The sequence below is a fragment of the Maylandia zebra genome, linkage group LG6 (genome assembly GCF_041146795.1).
Source record: "Maylandia zebra isolate NMK-2024a linkage group LG6, Mzebra_GT3a, whole genome shotgun sequence".
NCBI lineage: Eukaryota > Metazoa > Chordata > Actinopteri > Cichliformes > Cichlidae > Maylandia > Maylandia zebra.
The window spans coordinates 25426747-25445063 of record NC_135172.1 but is presented as its reverse complement, the minus strand read 5'-3'; the positions used below and the strand labels follow the sequence as shown (position 1 = coordinate 25445063).

Sequence of the window (18317 nt, the reverse complement as noted above, 5' to 3'; positions counted from 1 at the left end):
AGTATTAACTCTATTATATAAACTACACTGGATGTCCAGTCAAATGTTTTTAAATGTTAAAATGCAAAACTGTAGTAACACTATTACATACCTCGTTGGCCTTTGCATCATCAGGACACTGAGCATCCTTGGTTTGTTTGATATTTTCTACCATCTTCCTAAGAAAGGCATGACTGTTGTTCTCATTCTTGGTCATCAGCACTTCAAGCATGAACCACAGGCATCTATATATGAACACACACACACACACACACACACAATAAATATTCTTTATGCCACAGCTGTACGATCATCACTTATGTGTATTCACTGGACTTTATAATAGAACAAAAGAGCAATTTAGAAATAAGAGCATTTTTGGAAAGGCAGTCACAGCAGGAGGCTAAATCAAAACACACTCACTCTTTGATGTCTTTGAGCTGCTCATATTCATGCGGTTTTGTGAAGTCTGGGTCATGAGCCAGCAGGTGGATCATGTAAGGAACCACATACTCAGGAAGAAGAGAGACAAGTTTTTCTGAGGAGAAAGAGACAATAGCTAATTTTAATGCGTGTGAGTAACTTTCTATGTCCCCTTTTTCAATGTGGGAAAAAGAAAACGCCAGGTGAAATGTTACTTCCTGAATAAGTATCTCAATAAATCTCAGCCAACAATACTGGTACTTTTTCTGTGATGCTGTGTTTGAATTAGAAAAGCCAAACATAAAACTGTAAAATGACCTTTGGCAGGACAAAAACAAAGCTGTTCTGAATGCTGTAATAAAAACAAACCAACAAATAACCATTATCATCATGTTTCTCTCTTCTGTTTGATGCTTTTTTAATTATGCAGTGACTTAACAACATCTGACTAAAGTATTTATTCCAAAAGCTGTTTTTCCAACTGACTCAAAAGCCTAATATTAACATGACATTAGTAACAATTTGTACTACATTTGGATTAAACGATCCTCTTTCATCATCTAAACTGCCATCTAAGAAAGAGCACATTAAAAACTGATGTTTCGGTGTAGAGAACTGACCCTGAGCGAGGGGGTTTTGTTTGATGTACTCTCTGCGGACGGAGATGTTTTTGAGGAGGCACTGTCGGGCATGTGCGCGGCGCTCCTTCACCGGGTCCTTGGCGCACAGAGCGAACACAGCCAGGTATTCGAGGGGCAGCAGCAATTTCACAAGAGCCAGGTGCAACTTCTGTGCAAAGATCTGACGAACCTGGTAGCACTCGTCCTGCACGGAGGAACAAACCGCGTCAGTGGATATGAAGTTTTTTTTTTTACTTTTTCATCGATGACAGAGGCACTAAAGTCTGATATGAAGGTGAGACTTGCATTGATAACGAGGCCACACAGCTGAAACTGCTCAGGTGTGATGATTTCATGGTAACACGGCTCTTGTGCCAACTTCATAATGGCTCCACCTGCAGCCAGCCTCAGACGGGACATGTCCGATTTACTGTCAGGAGTAGGAAAAAACAACCGGTCACCTCAAAACATGAGCCAAGAAAAATTAAGGTCTCCATCCAAAGCACTCCCACACATATGACTTTTAACATCCGTCACTCAGCAAAGGGACCTCCAGCCCCAGGTACCTGATCTTCTTCTGCTCTGTGAGGTCTCCTTCGCTGACCAACATGGCTGACAGCAGGCGCAGGGTGGAGTTCGCTGACTTGGATTGGTTGTTCTTCATTCCTAGTAACCAACGCACGAGCAGTTTGATGGCCTGAACCTTTGGGAACAGAAATTTAAAAAGAGAAAGATCCTTGTTATAAAGATTCTGTTTTTAAAATATAATGAGACAAAAAGTTTTGATGAAGAACCTCAAACAGACTGTATTACAACTGAAATCACCTCTTACCTTAGCAAGAACTTCCGGTGAGACTTCCTCATCAGTGGTCCACAGTTTTCCATTCTTGTTTCCTACCGACTGAAGTAACAAAGGCACAAGCCAATCAGATTTTCACTTTTTCTTTTTGTGCGCGTGCGTACACACACACACACACACACGCACGCACGCACGCACGCACGCACGCACGCACGCACGCACACACACACTTCTTGCCTACATACAGGGGTCTTCACTTACCCGGTCATTCATGAGCAAGTCCTTCACGATGAAGTTGGCAACAATGGATTTCATTGGGGAAGCAAACTGATCTGGAGCCAGCATGGAGATATGGCCCAAGGACACGAGAGGCGTGATGAGCTGCTCTGGGACGTCTGCGTTCAGACTACGTGACAGAGGCTGGAAGAAGAAACAAACGGTGTAAATACATCAATACAAAGAAAGGAAAGATGACAAAATGTTTGAATAAAGCAGCCACATATTTGATATGCAATCGAGGTGATGTAAAATCATACGATTGCTCAAGTGGAATAATTGAATACCTCAAAAATCTGTGCCAGCTGCACTTCCTTGTTGTTGAAGATGGCATGAATACAGTGAACAGCCTGCTTGGCCTGGTGAGGGGTGCCCCGCTTGGCCTTCTGATGCAAGATAGGAATCAGAGTCCTGATGGACAAACAAGAACAAGCGATTAAAGACCAACACAGCTAATTTTGTAATTTGTTTTAACCCCTAACTTAGCATCTTCAAATGTATAGTGCTGTTATTTAATGATTTACCATTGGTGAAGCACCGATAAGTGAGTATATTGAAAGTAAAGGCACATCTCTTGAAACGTAAAGACTCCTGGCGCATTTACGTCTCTGTAAATTTATGTCACTTACGATCTTATCTGCTGTAATTCCGTCTCGATCTTCTGCCCAGTGTTTCTGAAAATCTGGATGGCTGCCTCTGCAACTTTGTCATCCTCCATCTTCAAACACTGGAGCAGAGACTCGTAGGTCTCTGCCGAGTGAAATGCGGTGGGGTGGGTGAAAGACAGAACCTGGAAACAGAGAAGGAAATGTTTTCTAAGCAGCATCATACAGGTATTTTGTTCTTCTTATTATTGTGTGCTGACAATTTGATTTCAGTACACTTTGGTGACAGCATGTACCTTGAGTAGCTCCAGTCCTGAGCGGATGGCTGTATCAGGGGTAACACCTTCCTCATCATCATCAGCTGTGCCCTCAATAGACTTGTTCAACAGCTTTACCAGAGCACTAAAGTAAAAGATGAAACACAGATTATTACTACTCCTATATTAAGCAAATTTATGTCCAAATTTGTTTGGTTACAGCTTCAGGAAGTAAAAAGGGTTGAGTAGAAACTGTTAGACTGCAAAGCATGAGAAGTAAAAGTCATTCAGTACATGTGTTTATTCAGAATGGTGTTTTTCCACAATGAAGAAAGGGTTAAACTTATGCCCTGCCAGAGGCCTGCAGTTACACCTTATCGCCACTAGGTGTCTCAGTGAATGAGGAAAGTCTGTCTATGGTAAAGTGTTACACAATGACAGAGACAAAGCTAGGGCATGAAGCAGTCTGAGTGAGGGGAAGAGACACACTGCTAGTCATACAACTACCTGTTTTGGAGACTATACAAAAACACACTGGTTTACTGTGATCCAGTTTACTGGAATCAGAGTTTAAACTTAAACACATGTTAACATCTTAGCTCTGTTTTGAGTCTGTTCCATCAGTGTTCACATGTGAATTTTTCTGACCTGATGGCTTCAGAGTCGATGTGAACAGGAGCAATACGCTCCAACAGGAACTTCACCATCTCCAGGAACGGGTTAGTGGGCTGTTTGGGGAACGTCAACTTCCGAGTGATTTCCCTCTGCAGAGAGTATAAACAGCATCATAACATCTTAATACTTGTCATTCTGTGCATGTTATTATGCATGCACATTCACAGCAAGTCATGTATTATTAAAACTCTGGTTAAGAGGGGAAAAAGTAAACCTAGCAGTTATTTTGCTCTCTATCACAGTTCAAGACTGAAATCTGTCACAGAAATCTGCATTTTCTTTGACTGACTGGACCTTTAATTGAAAAATAAAGTTGTTTTGGTTATTTCGTGCTTTTGGTCTGATACATTCAAACTAACAGCACTGAAATTAGGGACCAAACCATTAAAGAGAGGAGGCATCAAACATGTCATCTCACCACACAAATCTCAGCTTGTTTGCAGGAGCACGTCGGACTGATGAGCATCTCCAGCTGAACTCGGAGCTTCTCATCCTCACCGAGTACCTGATTGAACTTCTTCATGAAGTCCTGAGCTTTCCCAGCATCTGGGAGGTTCTCTGAAAACACAAGGCAGAGTTATAATAGGCGGTAAGTTATGCACCTAAAGAATTCAAGCTGACCCACTGGATTATCCATCATATACCCACAGACTGCAACAATGACACCTTGACATGAGGACTGGTGTGGCCGAGAGACAAATATTGACCCCATGATTTGTGAACAACACGCTTGGACATATTAAGCAACCATGACAACACTATTTGCATTTATTTAAAGAATAGTGATATTGTGCTATATATACACAAATACACACTGTTTCAATGGTGGATACTAGGACTAATACTGGGCCAAAGTTTCAAATAAAAAAATGCAAATAATCAGGGTAAAAAGCTCAGGTTTCAAACTGCTTTAAACACTCGTCTAGTTTCTGACAGTTTTTCTAGTCTTGGCTCTGTGTGATGTAAAAGAGAGAGCCTGTCTTTAATGTGAACACATCTCCGGCTGTGAGTAAATGGTAAATGAACTGGTTCGTATATGGTGCTTTTCTCCTTTACCTGAGCACTTTAAGCACTTTATACAACATGCATCACTCACCCATTAACACCCTAATGAAAGCATCATAGAGGAACTTGGGGTTCAGTATCTTGCCCAAGGATACAGGCTGAAGCCGCCAGTGATCAAACTACCAACCTTCCAATTAGAAGATGACCTGGTAAGCTACAGCCAGGAGGTAGGTTATTAGTGTGAGGACAAATAACCCACTTGCTGCTCAAACCGTGCTTATGAGGGGCAACCAATCAAAGAAAGACGATTTAAAGAGAAGCTGGCCTTAAAGAACAAGGACCTGTCTAGTGTTTGTGTGTATGCAACTTACTGGCAATACTCATCAACTTCCCAAACATTGCTGTGTTGTTGGCCTCAGACTAAGAGAAAGGGAGAGAGAGAAAAAGAACCAGGTTATAGTTTTAAAGAATAGGAGGAACAGGTGATCAGTGCGTGTGTTTGCATAAATGTACCACTGGCAGCTTGTGGAGGTCAAGCAGCTCCTTGACGAGGCCTCTGAGCATGTTCTGACACTTCCACATCTCATTCAGGGCCCTGAAAGCAAAAATTAATTACACCAAGAGAGAAAAAAGTATTCAGTCTTGTTATGCTTCTTTGAAGTCCACTTGTCTGCCGCCTGGGGCACATTTGTAAGTTGTGCATTGTAAAACAAATTATCTGCAGACAAGTCCACGCTGCCACAAAAAACAAAAACCAGACAGGCACACAGACATCCGCAAAGACCCTTACGGTTACCGCAAGATGATGAAATTTATGTCACACAGACTCTACGGGACGCATACATGTGTAAAGAATAATCCAGGCAGTTTTATGGTGTGTGTAATATAAAAATATACTGGTCATTTTTCATTTGTACGTATCTATGATGATTTGATGGTGTCATTAGTGTGGGTTTACTGACTTGACAGCGTTCGTGTCCAGGCAGGCATACAGGTAGTAGAGGCATTTCATCTTCTCCTCTGTATCAAGATTGTGAGGGACCATGTACTGGGCAAAGATCTTCTCAACTAATAACCTGCAGGAAAGGAAGGAAGAATTGTTTGAAAACACAGAAAAATCAATAAATCAGCTAGGGTGCAAGTTTAAAGGCCTTCTCTGCTTTAAACACTACCCAGTAGTGGACAACTAGCCTTATTCTGCAACATTAATCCAGGAGAAAAACTCATTATCAAAAACACTGTAGGAAAACAGTTCCTTTAAAACACATCAGTCCTCTTAGCCTGCAGCAAAGACCTGGTGCTGTAAAGTGGTGCACTGAATTGGTCTGTCAGCCTCATTTCTGATTACCGGAGTTGCTGCTAAGGCTGGTCTGCAGGTCACAAGGTACAAATGCTCAAATATTTCACCTCAGTCCTCCTAACACAATTATCAATTAATTGAATCTAAAACTTATCCGCACTGTTTCTTTTCCTAAAAATGAAAAACAAAATAACTTCAGTACTTTTACTTTTTTGCCCTCGCAGATTCGCTTTTGCCTTTTAAAATGCAAATGAAAAATAAACAAAACAAACAATAGAAAATAAAAAGTAAACCTCTTGGGTTTTGTGAATTTGATTCTTAGCAGCAGTAAATCATTAGTCCAATTTGTAAAGCCTGCATGTTCTCACTTGTCGTCGATGCTGTTCTGGTAGTAGATGTGCAGCAGTTTGTCTTTGATCCAGCTGATCTTTTGGGCAGACTCTTTTCCAGCCTCGTGGTGCAGACAGTATTTCTTGTAAAGCTGAGCCAGGCCCATCATGGCCTCCTTACGCACACGCCACTGCAGCAAGAGGGAGGAAAAGGGAAGAGAAAAAGATTAAAGATGAAAAAAATGTAATTAAGATTTTGGAAGTACATTATATTATTTCTTGTTTGATAAAGAAATTATGTTGCATTCAGGGAAATTTCATCTCTTTTATGAACACTGTTATATGTTATACATAATTCACTTCATAAGGTCAATAACTACTGATGATGGCACTAAAATTACACTATTGTTGCCATGACAACGTTAAGTGACAAGCCAATAAACCCACACGTCACTAGTTCTAATGTAACACATCCCCGTTACAATATCTGTACTACAAATATTTATCTTACCCTCTTGTCTAAGGTCCTTTCCCGTACAAAGCCTAACAGCTGGTCATTGACCAAGTTGAGGTCTTTTTTCCCAGCATTAATGATGGTGACGATGACATCATGACGAATGGCTTCCTCTGGGTCGTGGGAACGCACCTTCAAATACTCTGAGGGAATAAAGAATAATAAAGATAAGCAAGAATATTTCTGTTAAATCAAGATGAAAAACAGCAGGTTAAGACTGAAAGTGGAAAAACTCCCAAACACAAAAAAACAAAGCAAACCTGTCAGGTCTTTTGCCAAGTCTGGGTGGTTCATGAGGCAGTGGCTGGCAAACTTTACACACTCTAGCCTGACTGGTACATGGATGTCATTGAACCTGGAAACCAAAATACAGTTACACATAATTAATTTAATTAGGCATTAAACTTTGTAGGTAAAAGAAAAAGTGCCTCAGTAAAACTTAGTAAATAAGACTGATGAGGCCTACACTGTTTCCCCACACAGACTTTACATAGACAGGTCTCACAGGCACCAAAGAATAATTGGCCACTTATTTTAAGCATTTCTTTTCTTCTTTAAGTTTTTACACAGAAAACGCCCTCTCTGCAATAAAAGTACTAGAGGAAAATCCCCTCGCTATTATTTTTAAAGGTTAGTCACTGCTTATTAGTGAGCCTGTGCCCTTCCTGCCTTGTGTTTTCTCTGCTGTCTGACTCACTGGCCAAGTTGCTCTTGTGGTGGTCCTCACTATCGTTCGGTTAGATCACCAAAGATGACTACGTCCTGCTTGATGTGCTTCAACCCCACAGTCTTGGATTTACTGCAAGCTCAAACTAGAACGTTGGGTTACTTAATTCCTGGTTCTTTGATAACAGAGTCAGGTGTTTCACTGTGGGAATCGCCTTGGTGTGACCAACTACGAAAGTCACGATTCCCATAGTGAAACACAGAGCGAAGTTAGAAAAAGAATCTTTATTCAGCTGCCTCTAAATAGAGAGCTGAGTCCACCTCCTTACAGGACTCCTTAAATGAAGGGATCTTTGTTCTGCTCTGGACAGCTGCTGTAACCAGAACCAGGTAGAGCATTTTTGCATTCACCGCAACACCAAACGACCCAAGATTGGAGAGCAGAACAAGGACTTTCCATTACCGGGTGAAGTCCACTGAGTGTGGGAAACATTTGCTGTCCTTTGACCTTAATTATTATACTTCAAAATTAACTACCAAAACATGTGGCTTGCATACACACATGCACAGATAACCCCATCACCCCAACCCTCACCTGTCAACACCATGAATAGGATCCAAATCTGTAGGAAACCCAACTAGCAGGACAAATCTGTACACATTTTACTGATAGGTGAGCTGAGGTCACACTTTACACTGTTCACCAATTCTCCATTAATCTGAGCTCTTTTTGGAGCCAGGAAACTTTCCCTTTTCCCCCATTGTGCTAAATGGATAGACCAGTTCCCAACTAAAACACTACAGATCCAATTTATAGATAAATCATAAGATGATGGAAGTAAATTCACTTCTCTCTACATAACTTCTCCTTAACTAATATAATTGTAATAAAAATTACATTTTTGCAATAATGCCATCTCTTTACACGTTTCTGTGTCTCTCGTGACTGAATCGAGGCAGCTTAAAACATTACTTCATGTCTGTGTTGACGTCACCCACCGTCCTAGGAAGCACTGCCACAGCGGTCTGTTCTGCGAGGCCAGCTCAGAGTCTTTGGCCCCGAACAACTTTGCCAGCAACCGTACAACAGCAAGACGCTCCTCACCATCATTGCTCTGCAAACACAACACACACACACACTTATTTTTAATACCGGCTGCAGCTTTTATCTTGAAGCTGTTATTAATACTGTTCATATCTTGTGCTCAGACCCATTTCACATACTGCTGCACACACAGAGCAGCGCGTGTGTTTCAGCCACTCCCTTGAAGACAGTTTTATTTTAAAGTATGAATTTTTTTTCCCACTTGTTGGTCACTCATTCTAACAGTATCTACAGAAACGGCTCAGTTATGACGGCAGACTCAATACAGAGGTGGCTTACTGTGATGGTGTAAAGGTACTGGGCACTCAAAGAGTCATGTCATGACCAAAAACGACTTCATACAAGAAAAGCTGGTCTTCAAAAACATCTGCGTGACAAACAAAACAACTGAGCATCTAACTAAGAAAAGGAAAAGTGAATGAAAGATAACAGACGAGTCATTACTCAGTGGTGATGCAAGATGAAACCTCAGTGATGCACTGATATCTCAGCCAAGAGTGCGTTTTGGCAGATATCGCCTTGCTGACTGATATCAAACATGACGAGGTTTACTGATGTCTGTGGCTGATGTTTATCGGCTCTACCACATGACTCTTGCTCTCGCTAAATTTTCAGAGCTCATTGGATGACAAACTGAAATATATTAAAGCAGGTCATATTTTATGATGAAGATTTCTTGTTCTAAAGAACAAGATCACAGAGCAAGCGACGGAAATCAGCTTTCGCTGAAGGGTGGCTGGCCTCTCCCTTAGGGTGATGAGTTCAGTTATTTGAGACATCCACATTGAAAGGAGTCAGTTAAGGTTTAACAAGGATGCCTCCCAGGTGAGGTGTTTTGGATATGTCCCACCGGGAGGTGGCCCAGGACATGCTGGAGAGATATCTCTCAACATGTCTGGCAACATCTGTGTGTTCCCCCAGATAAACTAGAGGTGGCTGGGGAGAGGGAGGTCTGGGCTTCTCTGCTTAGGCTGATGCTCCTGCAATTTGCCCCAGATAAGCAGAAGAAAATGGATGGATGGATGATTTTTAATAATAATAATAATAATAATAATAATAATAATAATAATGGATTGCATTTATATAGCGCTTTTCTAGGCACCCAAAGCGCTTTACAATGCCACTATTCATTCTCTCTCGCATTCACACACTGGTGGAGGCAGCTACAGTTGTAGCCACAGCTGCCCTGGGGCAGACTGACAGAAGCGAGGCTGCCATATCGCACCATCGGCCCCTCTGGCCAACACCAGTAGGCGGTAGGTGAAGTGTCTTGCCCAAGGACACAACGACCAGGAAAGACAGAGCTGGGGATCGAACTGGCAACCTTCCAGTTACAAGATGAGCTTCCCAACCCCCTGAACCACGGACGCCCACCACGGACGATTTTTAAGGAAAATGAACAGGATAAAATAAAGGTACCAGCTGCCAAATTGTGAACATAAGTACTCCCAAAGAGAGTCACAAATGGCTGCATTGATATGTAAAATTGCTGAACTCACAACGGTCAGTAAGAGAGAAAAGGTTTATGCAAAGAAATACTTTAATATTATTTATTTCATGCCTCCTTATGTGTTCTGAAAACCAGGTTTAATGAAATTATCGATATTTTCATATGAAGATTCTGCCACGTTATATTAGAGGAAGCAAACAAAGCCTTGGCCACTAGCCTCAAGCAGAACTGAGTGGCCAACAGAGGTCTGTAAGCTCACTTCTTTCTAAATCTAATTCAAACCATTAGCCTGCACTCCTCAAGGGACATGAAGGTAATGAATTACATTCTGCACAGGCCCCTTCTGGAGCCAGAAAAAGATTTATGCTACTTAAAAAACAAAAACAAATCTCATTAAGATGAATCTAGATTAGTCAAATACAGTCCTCCGCTTTTCCTTTAACCTTCAGTAAGTTGACAACCCATTAAACACCAACACCACAAAGGTTAAATAATATTAAAAATGCATACTGTTAATCAACAACAGGGTTAAAGTCTGTTTTGTGATTGTTGTCTTCACCTTAAGCTTGAACTCCAGCTGTGGCATGACAGAGGTAAGCAGCATAGGATCAATGGCAAACAGTTCCTGGATGAGGTCAAAGACGTGCTCTGATAAATCGCTGACTGATGACTTGCCCATCACTAAAACCTGATTGAAGAACTAAAGATGAAAAATAAAACACTGCATTAGATTAAAAAAAACAAAACGTTAGAGACACTGAAATTTAAACGAACCAAATACAAGGGAGAAGGTGCAAGTAAAACATTAAAATATGCAACTGAGTGCAGGACGCTACGCACATTTGCAATACATGTCTCGATGGTCTGGACAGTCCTCTTCAGCAGAGTCTTAGCAAGATCATATGCTTGCTTGTTCAGATTCTGTTCCAAAGAAGGTGAAAAATGAAAATTAAATCCGGTGAAGTGTATTATTCTTTTGATTTTATATTGTACATTGCTATGTTATTTGCTGTTTACCTTGTGTGCAGGGATGAGATTAATGAGGATGGTGTCCAGCAGCTCCTGTGTGACACCATCTCCCTCCATGATGATAGAACTCATCAGATCCAACATGTGCATCTGTACCTTGTGGTTATGGCTGTTACTATGAAGGAAGAAAGACAGAAATCCTTTCAGTGTAATAACAGGAGGAATAATTAAACAAACAAAAATAAAAACAATAATAATGATAATCAAAAACTAACTATAAACAATTGATACAGTGTTTATTATAATCCCATTTAGTAGTAAAATCTAAAAGCATACATGTCTTTATGCTAAAATAAATCACATCTATCGGTTTTCCTTCAAGTTACATATTTTAAACTCTGGTGTAAAAAGAGTTTGACAGACTCGAGCAATAACAAAAGTCTTTACTTGATAACAGAGAAGAGTGTTTTGAAAAGCTGGATGAAGATCTCATTGCAGTCCTCCAGCTCAAAGCAAATGTTGTACGACTTCACCCAAGCCAGGTTCTATAGAAAACAACAAAGCCATAAATGTTACTGTTTTTTTTTAGCAGTTAATACTATTACCACGTACTTTACCTTGAACTAAAATCCATGAACACACTGACTGTGTATGGTTAAAAGCTTATGATACTATCAAATATTTACTATTAAATATGACAACGCAAAGTAACATATCCTGCTATTTCAGTAGCTGGAAACAGAGAATGGAAATTTTCCATGAAAACAGATTAAATTATTAATTACTTTTTTTTTTTGTTAGTCACCCAAACTGTTTTAGCTCCAAACATAAACAGTGATCTCTCCTTTAGCACCTTACCTCCAGCAGGTAGAAGTATCGGTTAAACTGAGGACTCTTGGTGTCTTCTAGTCCCTTTAACTGTCTAGTGATGAAGAGGAAGATGTCCTAGGGAATTTTGGGAATTGAGTTAGTGCTGTTGAGTACACACAAGTTTCACAGTAGTAGTGACAAAGGTGATCAATGGAGGGCTTGCAACCAATATTCACTTGAGGTGTGCATCATGGTAAAATAACTTTGCCGTGGTTTTGAATGAAAGAACTAGACGTCAACGCTGTAATCTTGCTGCAAATTCAACCATGCCATTAATTCACAACTCAATTTTGTTTACTTTTGATTAGACCTGGGCGATAGAACGATAACGATATGTATCGCGATATAACTTTTACTCGATAGAGAAATTAAGCTATCGCGATAGACTTCGCCGCTCTGGTCAGCCAATCCAAACTAAGTAGCGCAGAGCCGAACCAATCACAGCCGCAGCGTCACGTCGCGTGACTTGTTACGTACAGCACAAGTGCCAAGCCGCACGTGTGTTTGTTTGGGAAGCAGGCAGTGGGTAATGGAGCCAGCGCGTAATGGAGGAAATGAGTGTGCCGACTAGAAAAATCAACCGAGCGTGACCGAAGAGAAAACAGATGACGGTTCCAATGCCGGAGAGATTGTCGAACGGAAGAGCCATAGAAGTTCCGTAGTGTGAAGGTATTTCGGCTATTTCAAGTCTGACAAAAAACAGAGTAGCGTGCACTGTAAATTGTGCCGAAAGCAAGTCTGGAAATACAATAAACTGGTGCATGCGTCACACTGTGCGCCACGTTATTGTTTCGGTGAAATGAATTTCTACAATACTGTTACTGTTAATTCTACTCTCTGCAGTGTTTAAATGCTTAAATATACACAGTTACTGTCCGTCCACACATACGACTCGGTTCTGCTTCTATGCCCCAGCTTTGTTTACTTTTTCCCACCGAGGCTTCTAGACTTCTGATTGGCCAACATTTCTGCACGGTTAGGAATCTAGCGCCACCTGCTGCTTTGGCATGTTCATAGCAGCGTTTTCCTTCATTTCTGCCTTTATGTGTGGACGGGATTATTTTTTAAAACGAAAACGGAAAATCTCCGTTTTCAAAAACACCCGTGTACGTGTGGACGTAGCCTCAGTCTCTGACTGGAAGCGCTAATTCGTCATTCGGCTTTTGTCAGACTAAAGTAACTGTTAAAACTGTTTGAAAAGCTAAGCTATACAACAAGGAGAGATTGAGAATTTCCTTTAAGTTCTCAGTTTATTTGATACTGACAAAAGTTAGTTTTGTCTGTTCTTCTGTAAAACAAACTAAGATTTATTTTTAGAATTAATATTTTGTTTCTAAGTGGAATTGACAATTTAGTCTGTTTCGTTTGTTCTATTTTGAAACTTAAACGCTTTAGCGGCTGCCTTTTGTGTAGTTTGCAATATTTGCCTTTATTTATCTGAAAAAGTCTCATGTTCCTTAAGTACATCTACCCTGTTGAACTTATTATGGGAAATAAATATTTAAATCAAAACAAGCTGCTGATTATTTCACATTTTACTTGTGAGCAACGGCACATTTAAATCTTACAAATATAGTTATTTGGCTTATATCGTGATAGATATCGTTATCGCCTGAAATGAAAAAAACATATCGTGATATGAAAAAATCTCATATCGCCCAGCTCTACTTTTGATGTAAAATGATATTAATGGACTCAATAAGATCTGAGCACATTTTTAAAGGGGTATGCACAATTACTAAACTTAGAGATTAAGCTTTGGTCCCTCACTAGTAAGGGCAATGTGTAACCGCATGTGGTGCAGGTGTTAACCCATCAGGAAAGAAACCCACTGACGCTAACAGTTTTAACATTAGCCACACCCCAGCAAACCAATATGACCCTGCGTGTGTGCATGAGATCACAGTAGACGCACATTTCAGGGTCATTTTGGTTCACCATAAACTAGCAATCAAACACACTCAACTATTAGCCAGGAAACAGGCCAATAAGTGAACAAAAGTCAATATTTTGATTTAGTCCATAAATTTGATGACAGCTGTCATTTCAACTTGTCTAATCATCAAAAATCTGGACTACTATAAGACTCCCTTGAAGACAGTGTTCAGTCCAAGGTTGGTATCTAACCTTGAGTTTATCATGGGAGGTATAGGGAGCCTCAGGGGCATAGATCCTGAAGATATCAGCCAGGCAGCAGGCCACTAGTAGCCGAACATCTTTATTGGGGTTCCTAAGGAAGAACTCTGATGCAAGGTGGAGTGCCAGGCCGAGGTATTGCTGCTTTTCCTCTTCTGAGTCTTGATCCATGTCCATGTATGTCTTCACCACCATCTGTTAAACAGAGAGACAAGGGTGGAGGTTGAAATGGTGGATGCATGCATTTAAAAAAAATAAAGCAAGTGGAATATTTCAATGTTTCAATACAAAATACAAAATATAGTTGCTTGTGTTTCCAGTGTTTTTGTCATAGAAAAAAAAGGTATGTAAAAAGTATGAGGTGAGCTACATCTTACCCAAACCTTCTACTACAGACCTTCTGGCTAACAGCAACATCTCTAAGCCAATGGGGAATGCGCCCTAAGAAGTTCTACAAAAATTGCTGAATGGCCTTTACATACAATGCAATTGTAATGTAATTAATCCCCTTAATAGAAAAGCAGTCTCACCAAAACATCCACCAGAGAGAGCAGACAGGTTACTTTTCATCTGTATGACATAAGACAGGTACTGCCATGAGAGGCACACGTTTTCCTTATCCATTTATGAGTTTCTCCTCTACAAACATTTGCAATGTACTTTGTGATGTATGGCTGACCACTAGACCAGCTACACCTGCAAATGAACAACAACTCCACTGTCTTGGATTGCAGCTGATAAAGGTAGTCATTGTTTTGCTCTGGAGCCCAACAAAGCCGAGCTCCAAGACGGTTACCCTGGACTACATCTAACCCAGAGATGATGTCTTCTTTAGCAAAGCAGCTGGATAATAATATGGACCACCACATCAGCAACCTGCTCAGCAGGCTAGCAAATATAGAAATTGGGACGGGCTTTAAAACAAGAAAGACCAAATTATTGATGCACGGCATCATTATCTTCGAACATTTAAGGAAACAGAGGTACCAATGACAAGAGGTACCAATGCTGTGGGTTATAAAGAGTTAAATGACTAATATAAAAAGACAACTTGAGTAGAAAGTGGCAGCTTTCCAGCACTCATCGGTGTTGATGTTGTCGTTGCCCTTTGGATTATCACACAACACAAACATAAACTTCAGTTGAGGACCTTTTTATTTCTCAGTAAAATGAAACACTGGCTTCTCAAGCTTATCTTCACACCAGTCTTATCAATCCAATGACTTTTTACAGCTACGATATCTCTCTTTAAGCTGCTGCTTCCTCTGTGCGTGAGTGTTTATGTGTATGAGAGCCAGCTGAAGCATAGCAGTAGAGCTCAATAACCAGCCAGCAGGGGTGGGGGATGGGCCAAGAGCTCCAACAGACTGCAGAGCACCACAATTACTCTTACAGACAGACACACACATACACACCTTTCACTCCTACACACACTCGCACATGCACCCCAAGCTTCTCTACTCTCTGTTGAAACACTCGCTACTCAGAGCTGAGGCCCTCCACGCTAAATGTGTGGGACTGTTTACTTGCATTTCTGCAACCTAAATATAACAAAATCTCTAGTTCAGTGATAAAATGTAAGTGACGCATTTTCAAATAACTGCTAAACCAAGTTCTTGACTCTTGAATCTACAACTGCTAAACGTCAGGCGAAAATTAGGCTGAAGTCCTTTCAGCTCAAAACCTTTCTGTGTATATACAAAGGCAGCTATTAATGAAGCTTTACCTACCTTAATTTTAACAGTCACAGGTCTTTAATCAGGTGCATCATCAATCAAATCTGATACGGACGTTTGCTCTCTTTACTACAAATTAAACATCTACCATCTGTGCTGTTCCAGTTTTTCCTCATTATTTTCAATCAAGAATGCTCTGAGTAGTGTGTGTCCTTGTTATGATTAAGCCACAACTTTATCCTCTAACATGTTTATTTCAACTCCTTCCTCTTAAGAGTCTGTTTGGAGAACAAATGCATAGTGAGGGCCTTGTAGTGTAGTGTTACTGTGGACTATTCGTCATGATTACAACAAAACTAAAAGGCACGTGGACATTTACAGAGGTTCACTTTGACCACCTAAAGCATACAGACCCAAGTGGGCTATGGATGCCTTAAGTATGGTGTGGCGCCCTGAGTATTTTGCGCATTAAGAACAAGTCTCAGATGTGTTCCTTATGTGTTCGTGCCCACCCCCCATCATCATTTTTTGCTATTTGTTGTGACAATAGTTTGCATCATAACACAGAGCGAAAAGCTCATTTGCTCCCACCTGATGTGATGTTAGGGCGATATTTAGTTTCGCCAGTAGGTGGCAGTGGCGGCTCAGCCAAACGGGTAACTGGCAAAATAATCCTTCACAAAAGTAACGCAGGCCAGTTATTACAATGGAAGCCGCCAGTAACACTGAATTGTTTTGCTGTGTTTCAGGTGAGAGCAATATACGAGAACTACATACATTTATGTAAAGTTGATGCTTATTTAACATGTTTGGAGTGTAATTCTTGTTTATATGGTGTTTAATGTGAGCGAATAAGGGAGTTGTTTCACGTTATCTGTGGGTAAGGCTAGTAACATTTGTGCGTTAGCTAAGTCATGTTAGCCTCCTGCATTAATCTCTGTAACCGTGTTGTCCCATCAGTAAGGTGAAAGGAAACTATTAGCTGGTTTCAGTTAAAGTTATAGGAGATAGACCAGCCAGTACATGTTATGTTGTCTATTGTTACTGGTCATTTTCTCTGTGTGTTAAGGGCTGATTAATACGTGGCCATTACACGTAATGCCACAAAAGTAACGCAGGCCAGTTATTACAATGGAAGCCGCCAGTAACACTGAATTGTTTTGCTGTGTTTCAGCGCAATAAATCTTCATGTGCACCTGAATGAACCCTGTCGTCCTTCAGTGTGTAACATAATTTGGCGAGCCAGCCAGGAGCATATTTCCTGCTCCAGACAAGAACCTAGAACACATTAAATCAACATCTGGTAAAGATGGAACAACTACAGGATGAGATCAGCACAGCCTTGTGGACACTTGGGAAACCCGAACTCACCAAGGTATGCCAGCATCTTAAGTGCAGCGAACCAGCAGGGGTGGGTTTTAAAGGACAGTCCCGACGTGCTCTGATTCGGCTGGCAGAAAGTACTCTGGATGAGATTGAAAAAACAGAGGAATCTGAAGTGTTTCAGCAGTTCATCCGTGATCTCCAGTCATTCATACAGTCATTACAAGAACATCCTGTAGCTGAAATGGAGATACAACGAGCAGAGCTCAGTGAGATAGAAAGACTGAAACAAGAGTACAGTCAGCTCCAACAAGCTCAAGCAGAAGCACGACGTGTTCTGGAAGAAAAAATTGAAGCGTTGGGGACCGAGTTTAGAGGTGCAGCTGGGATAAGTGAAAAACAAGTAAGTCAGCCTGCACCCTTTACTACACCAGAAGTGACTCTGAGAAAAGACTTTCGGATCTGGGGTCAGATCGGGGAAGCAGGACAAAAAGACAAGTTATCTTTCACTAGCTTGACCAACCAAATTGATTCCGGGCTTAAGAAAGGCTACTCAGAGACTGAAATCATTGAAGCTGTGATTAAGGCAGTAAGCCCTGGCCTTCACCTTCGAGACTTGCTGGAAGTGAAGCGTGACCTCACACTTCCCACACTAAGAACTATATTACGGGGACATTACAAAGTAGACTCGTCAGCTGACCTGCTTCATCAACTCATGAGCATATCTCAAGACCCCAAAGAATCTGCTCAGTGCTTTCTGTTCAGGGCAATAGAACTCAGAGAGAAATTGCTCTGGAAGTCTGGTGATGACGATGAAGGGGAGCAGTTCAGCCCAGACTTAATTCAGCGCAAGTTCCTGCACTCATTAGAGACTGGCCTCCTCAGTGAAGCCGTGAAGTTTCAGTTAAAGCCTTATCGATGAAACTCAGACAAAGGGGGGTGAAGGAGGTGCCACAAAGAAAAAGCAAGGACAGAATAAGGGCCTGGATTCAGAGACAGCTAAGCTGATTGAAGGCCTGAAAGCTGATGTGCTTGAAGTAAAGAAAATGTTTAATGAGACTTTGGAAGCAACAAAAGTAAGGTCAAGTATGGACAGTCGGTTCTCTCCTACAACAAGACGTGCTAGAGGTTGCCAAATGTGCAGAGAGGCTCAGCTTGGTGATCTGTGTAGACACTGCTACCGCTGTGGTCAGGAGGGTCACCTTTCCCGAGGGTGCAGGCAGGCTAGGATCACCCAGGGAAACGGGAGGGGGCTACTGAGCCGGGACCCACAGTAGCCCACTCATCACCCAGGTCCCAGGTAGATCCTGTCTATGTGCAAAACACCTCGCATCAACAAG

The 18317-nt window shown here is 41.2% G+C and overlaps 1 protein-coding gene across 3 annotated transcripts in view; it reads right to left on the bottom strand.

The window, feature by feature from the left end:
* The window catches only part of pds5a (PDS5 cohesin associated factor A), a 39647-nt gene that overhangs the window by 4156 nt on the left and 17174 nt on the right, over window positions 1–18317 (bottom strand). For all 3 annotated transcript variants that reach the window (XM_012922759.4, XM_012922760.3, XM_004564306.5), the window contains exons 3-27: window positions 13970–14173; window positions 11831–11917; window positions 11420–11517; window positions 11021–11147; window positions 10844–10924; window positions 10563–10703; window positions 8448–8563; window positions 7043–7137; window positions 6780–6925; window positions 6308–6459; window positions 5602–5715; window positions 5153–5234; window positions 5011–5059; window positions 4053–4192; window positions 3608–3723; window positions 2999–3104; window positions 2727–2887; window positions 2385–2508; window positions 2083–2241; window positions 1855–1923; window positions 1589–1725; window positions 1329–1452; window positions 1023–1227; window positions 403–517; window positions 92–224 (exon numbers count right to left, since the gene is read on the bottom strand). In XM_012922759.4, coding sequence (XP_012778213.1) covers window positions 92–224; window positions 403–517; window positions 1023–1227; window positions 1329–1452; window positions 1589–1725; window positions 1855–1923; window positions 2083–2241; window positions 2385–2508; window positions 2727–2887; window positions 2999–3104; window positions 3608–3723; window positions 4053–4192; window positions 5011–5059; window positions 5153–5234; window positions 5602–5715; window positions 6308–6459; window positions 6780–6925; window positions 7043–7137; window positions 8448–8563; window positions 10563–10703; window positions 10844–10924; window positions 11021–11147; window positions 11420–11517; window positions 11831–11917; window positions 13970–14173 — 3081 coding nt within the window. The remainder of the gene's footprint in view (window positions 1–91; window positions 225–402; window positions 518–1022; window positions 1228–1328; window positions 1453–1588; window positions 1726–1854; window positions 1924–2082; window positions 2242–2384; window positions 2509–2726; window positions 2888–2998; window positions 3105–3607; window positions 3724–4052; window positions 4193–5010; window positions 5060–5152; window positions 5235–5601; window positions 5716–6307; window positions 6460–6779; window positions 6926–7042; window positions 7138–8447; window positions 8564–10562; window positions 10704–10843; window positions 10925–11020; window positions 11148–11419; window positions 11518–11830; window positions 11918–13969; window positions 14174–18317) is intronic.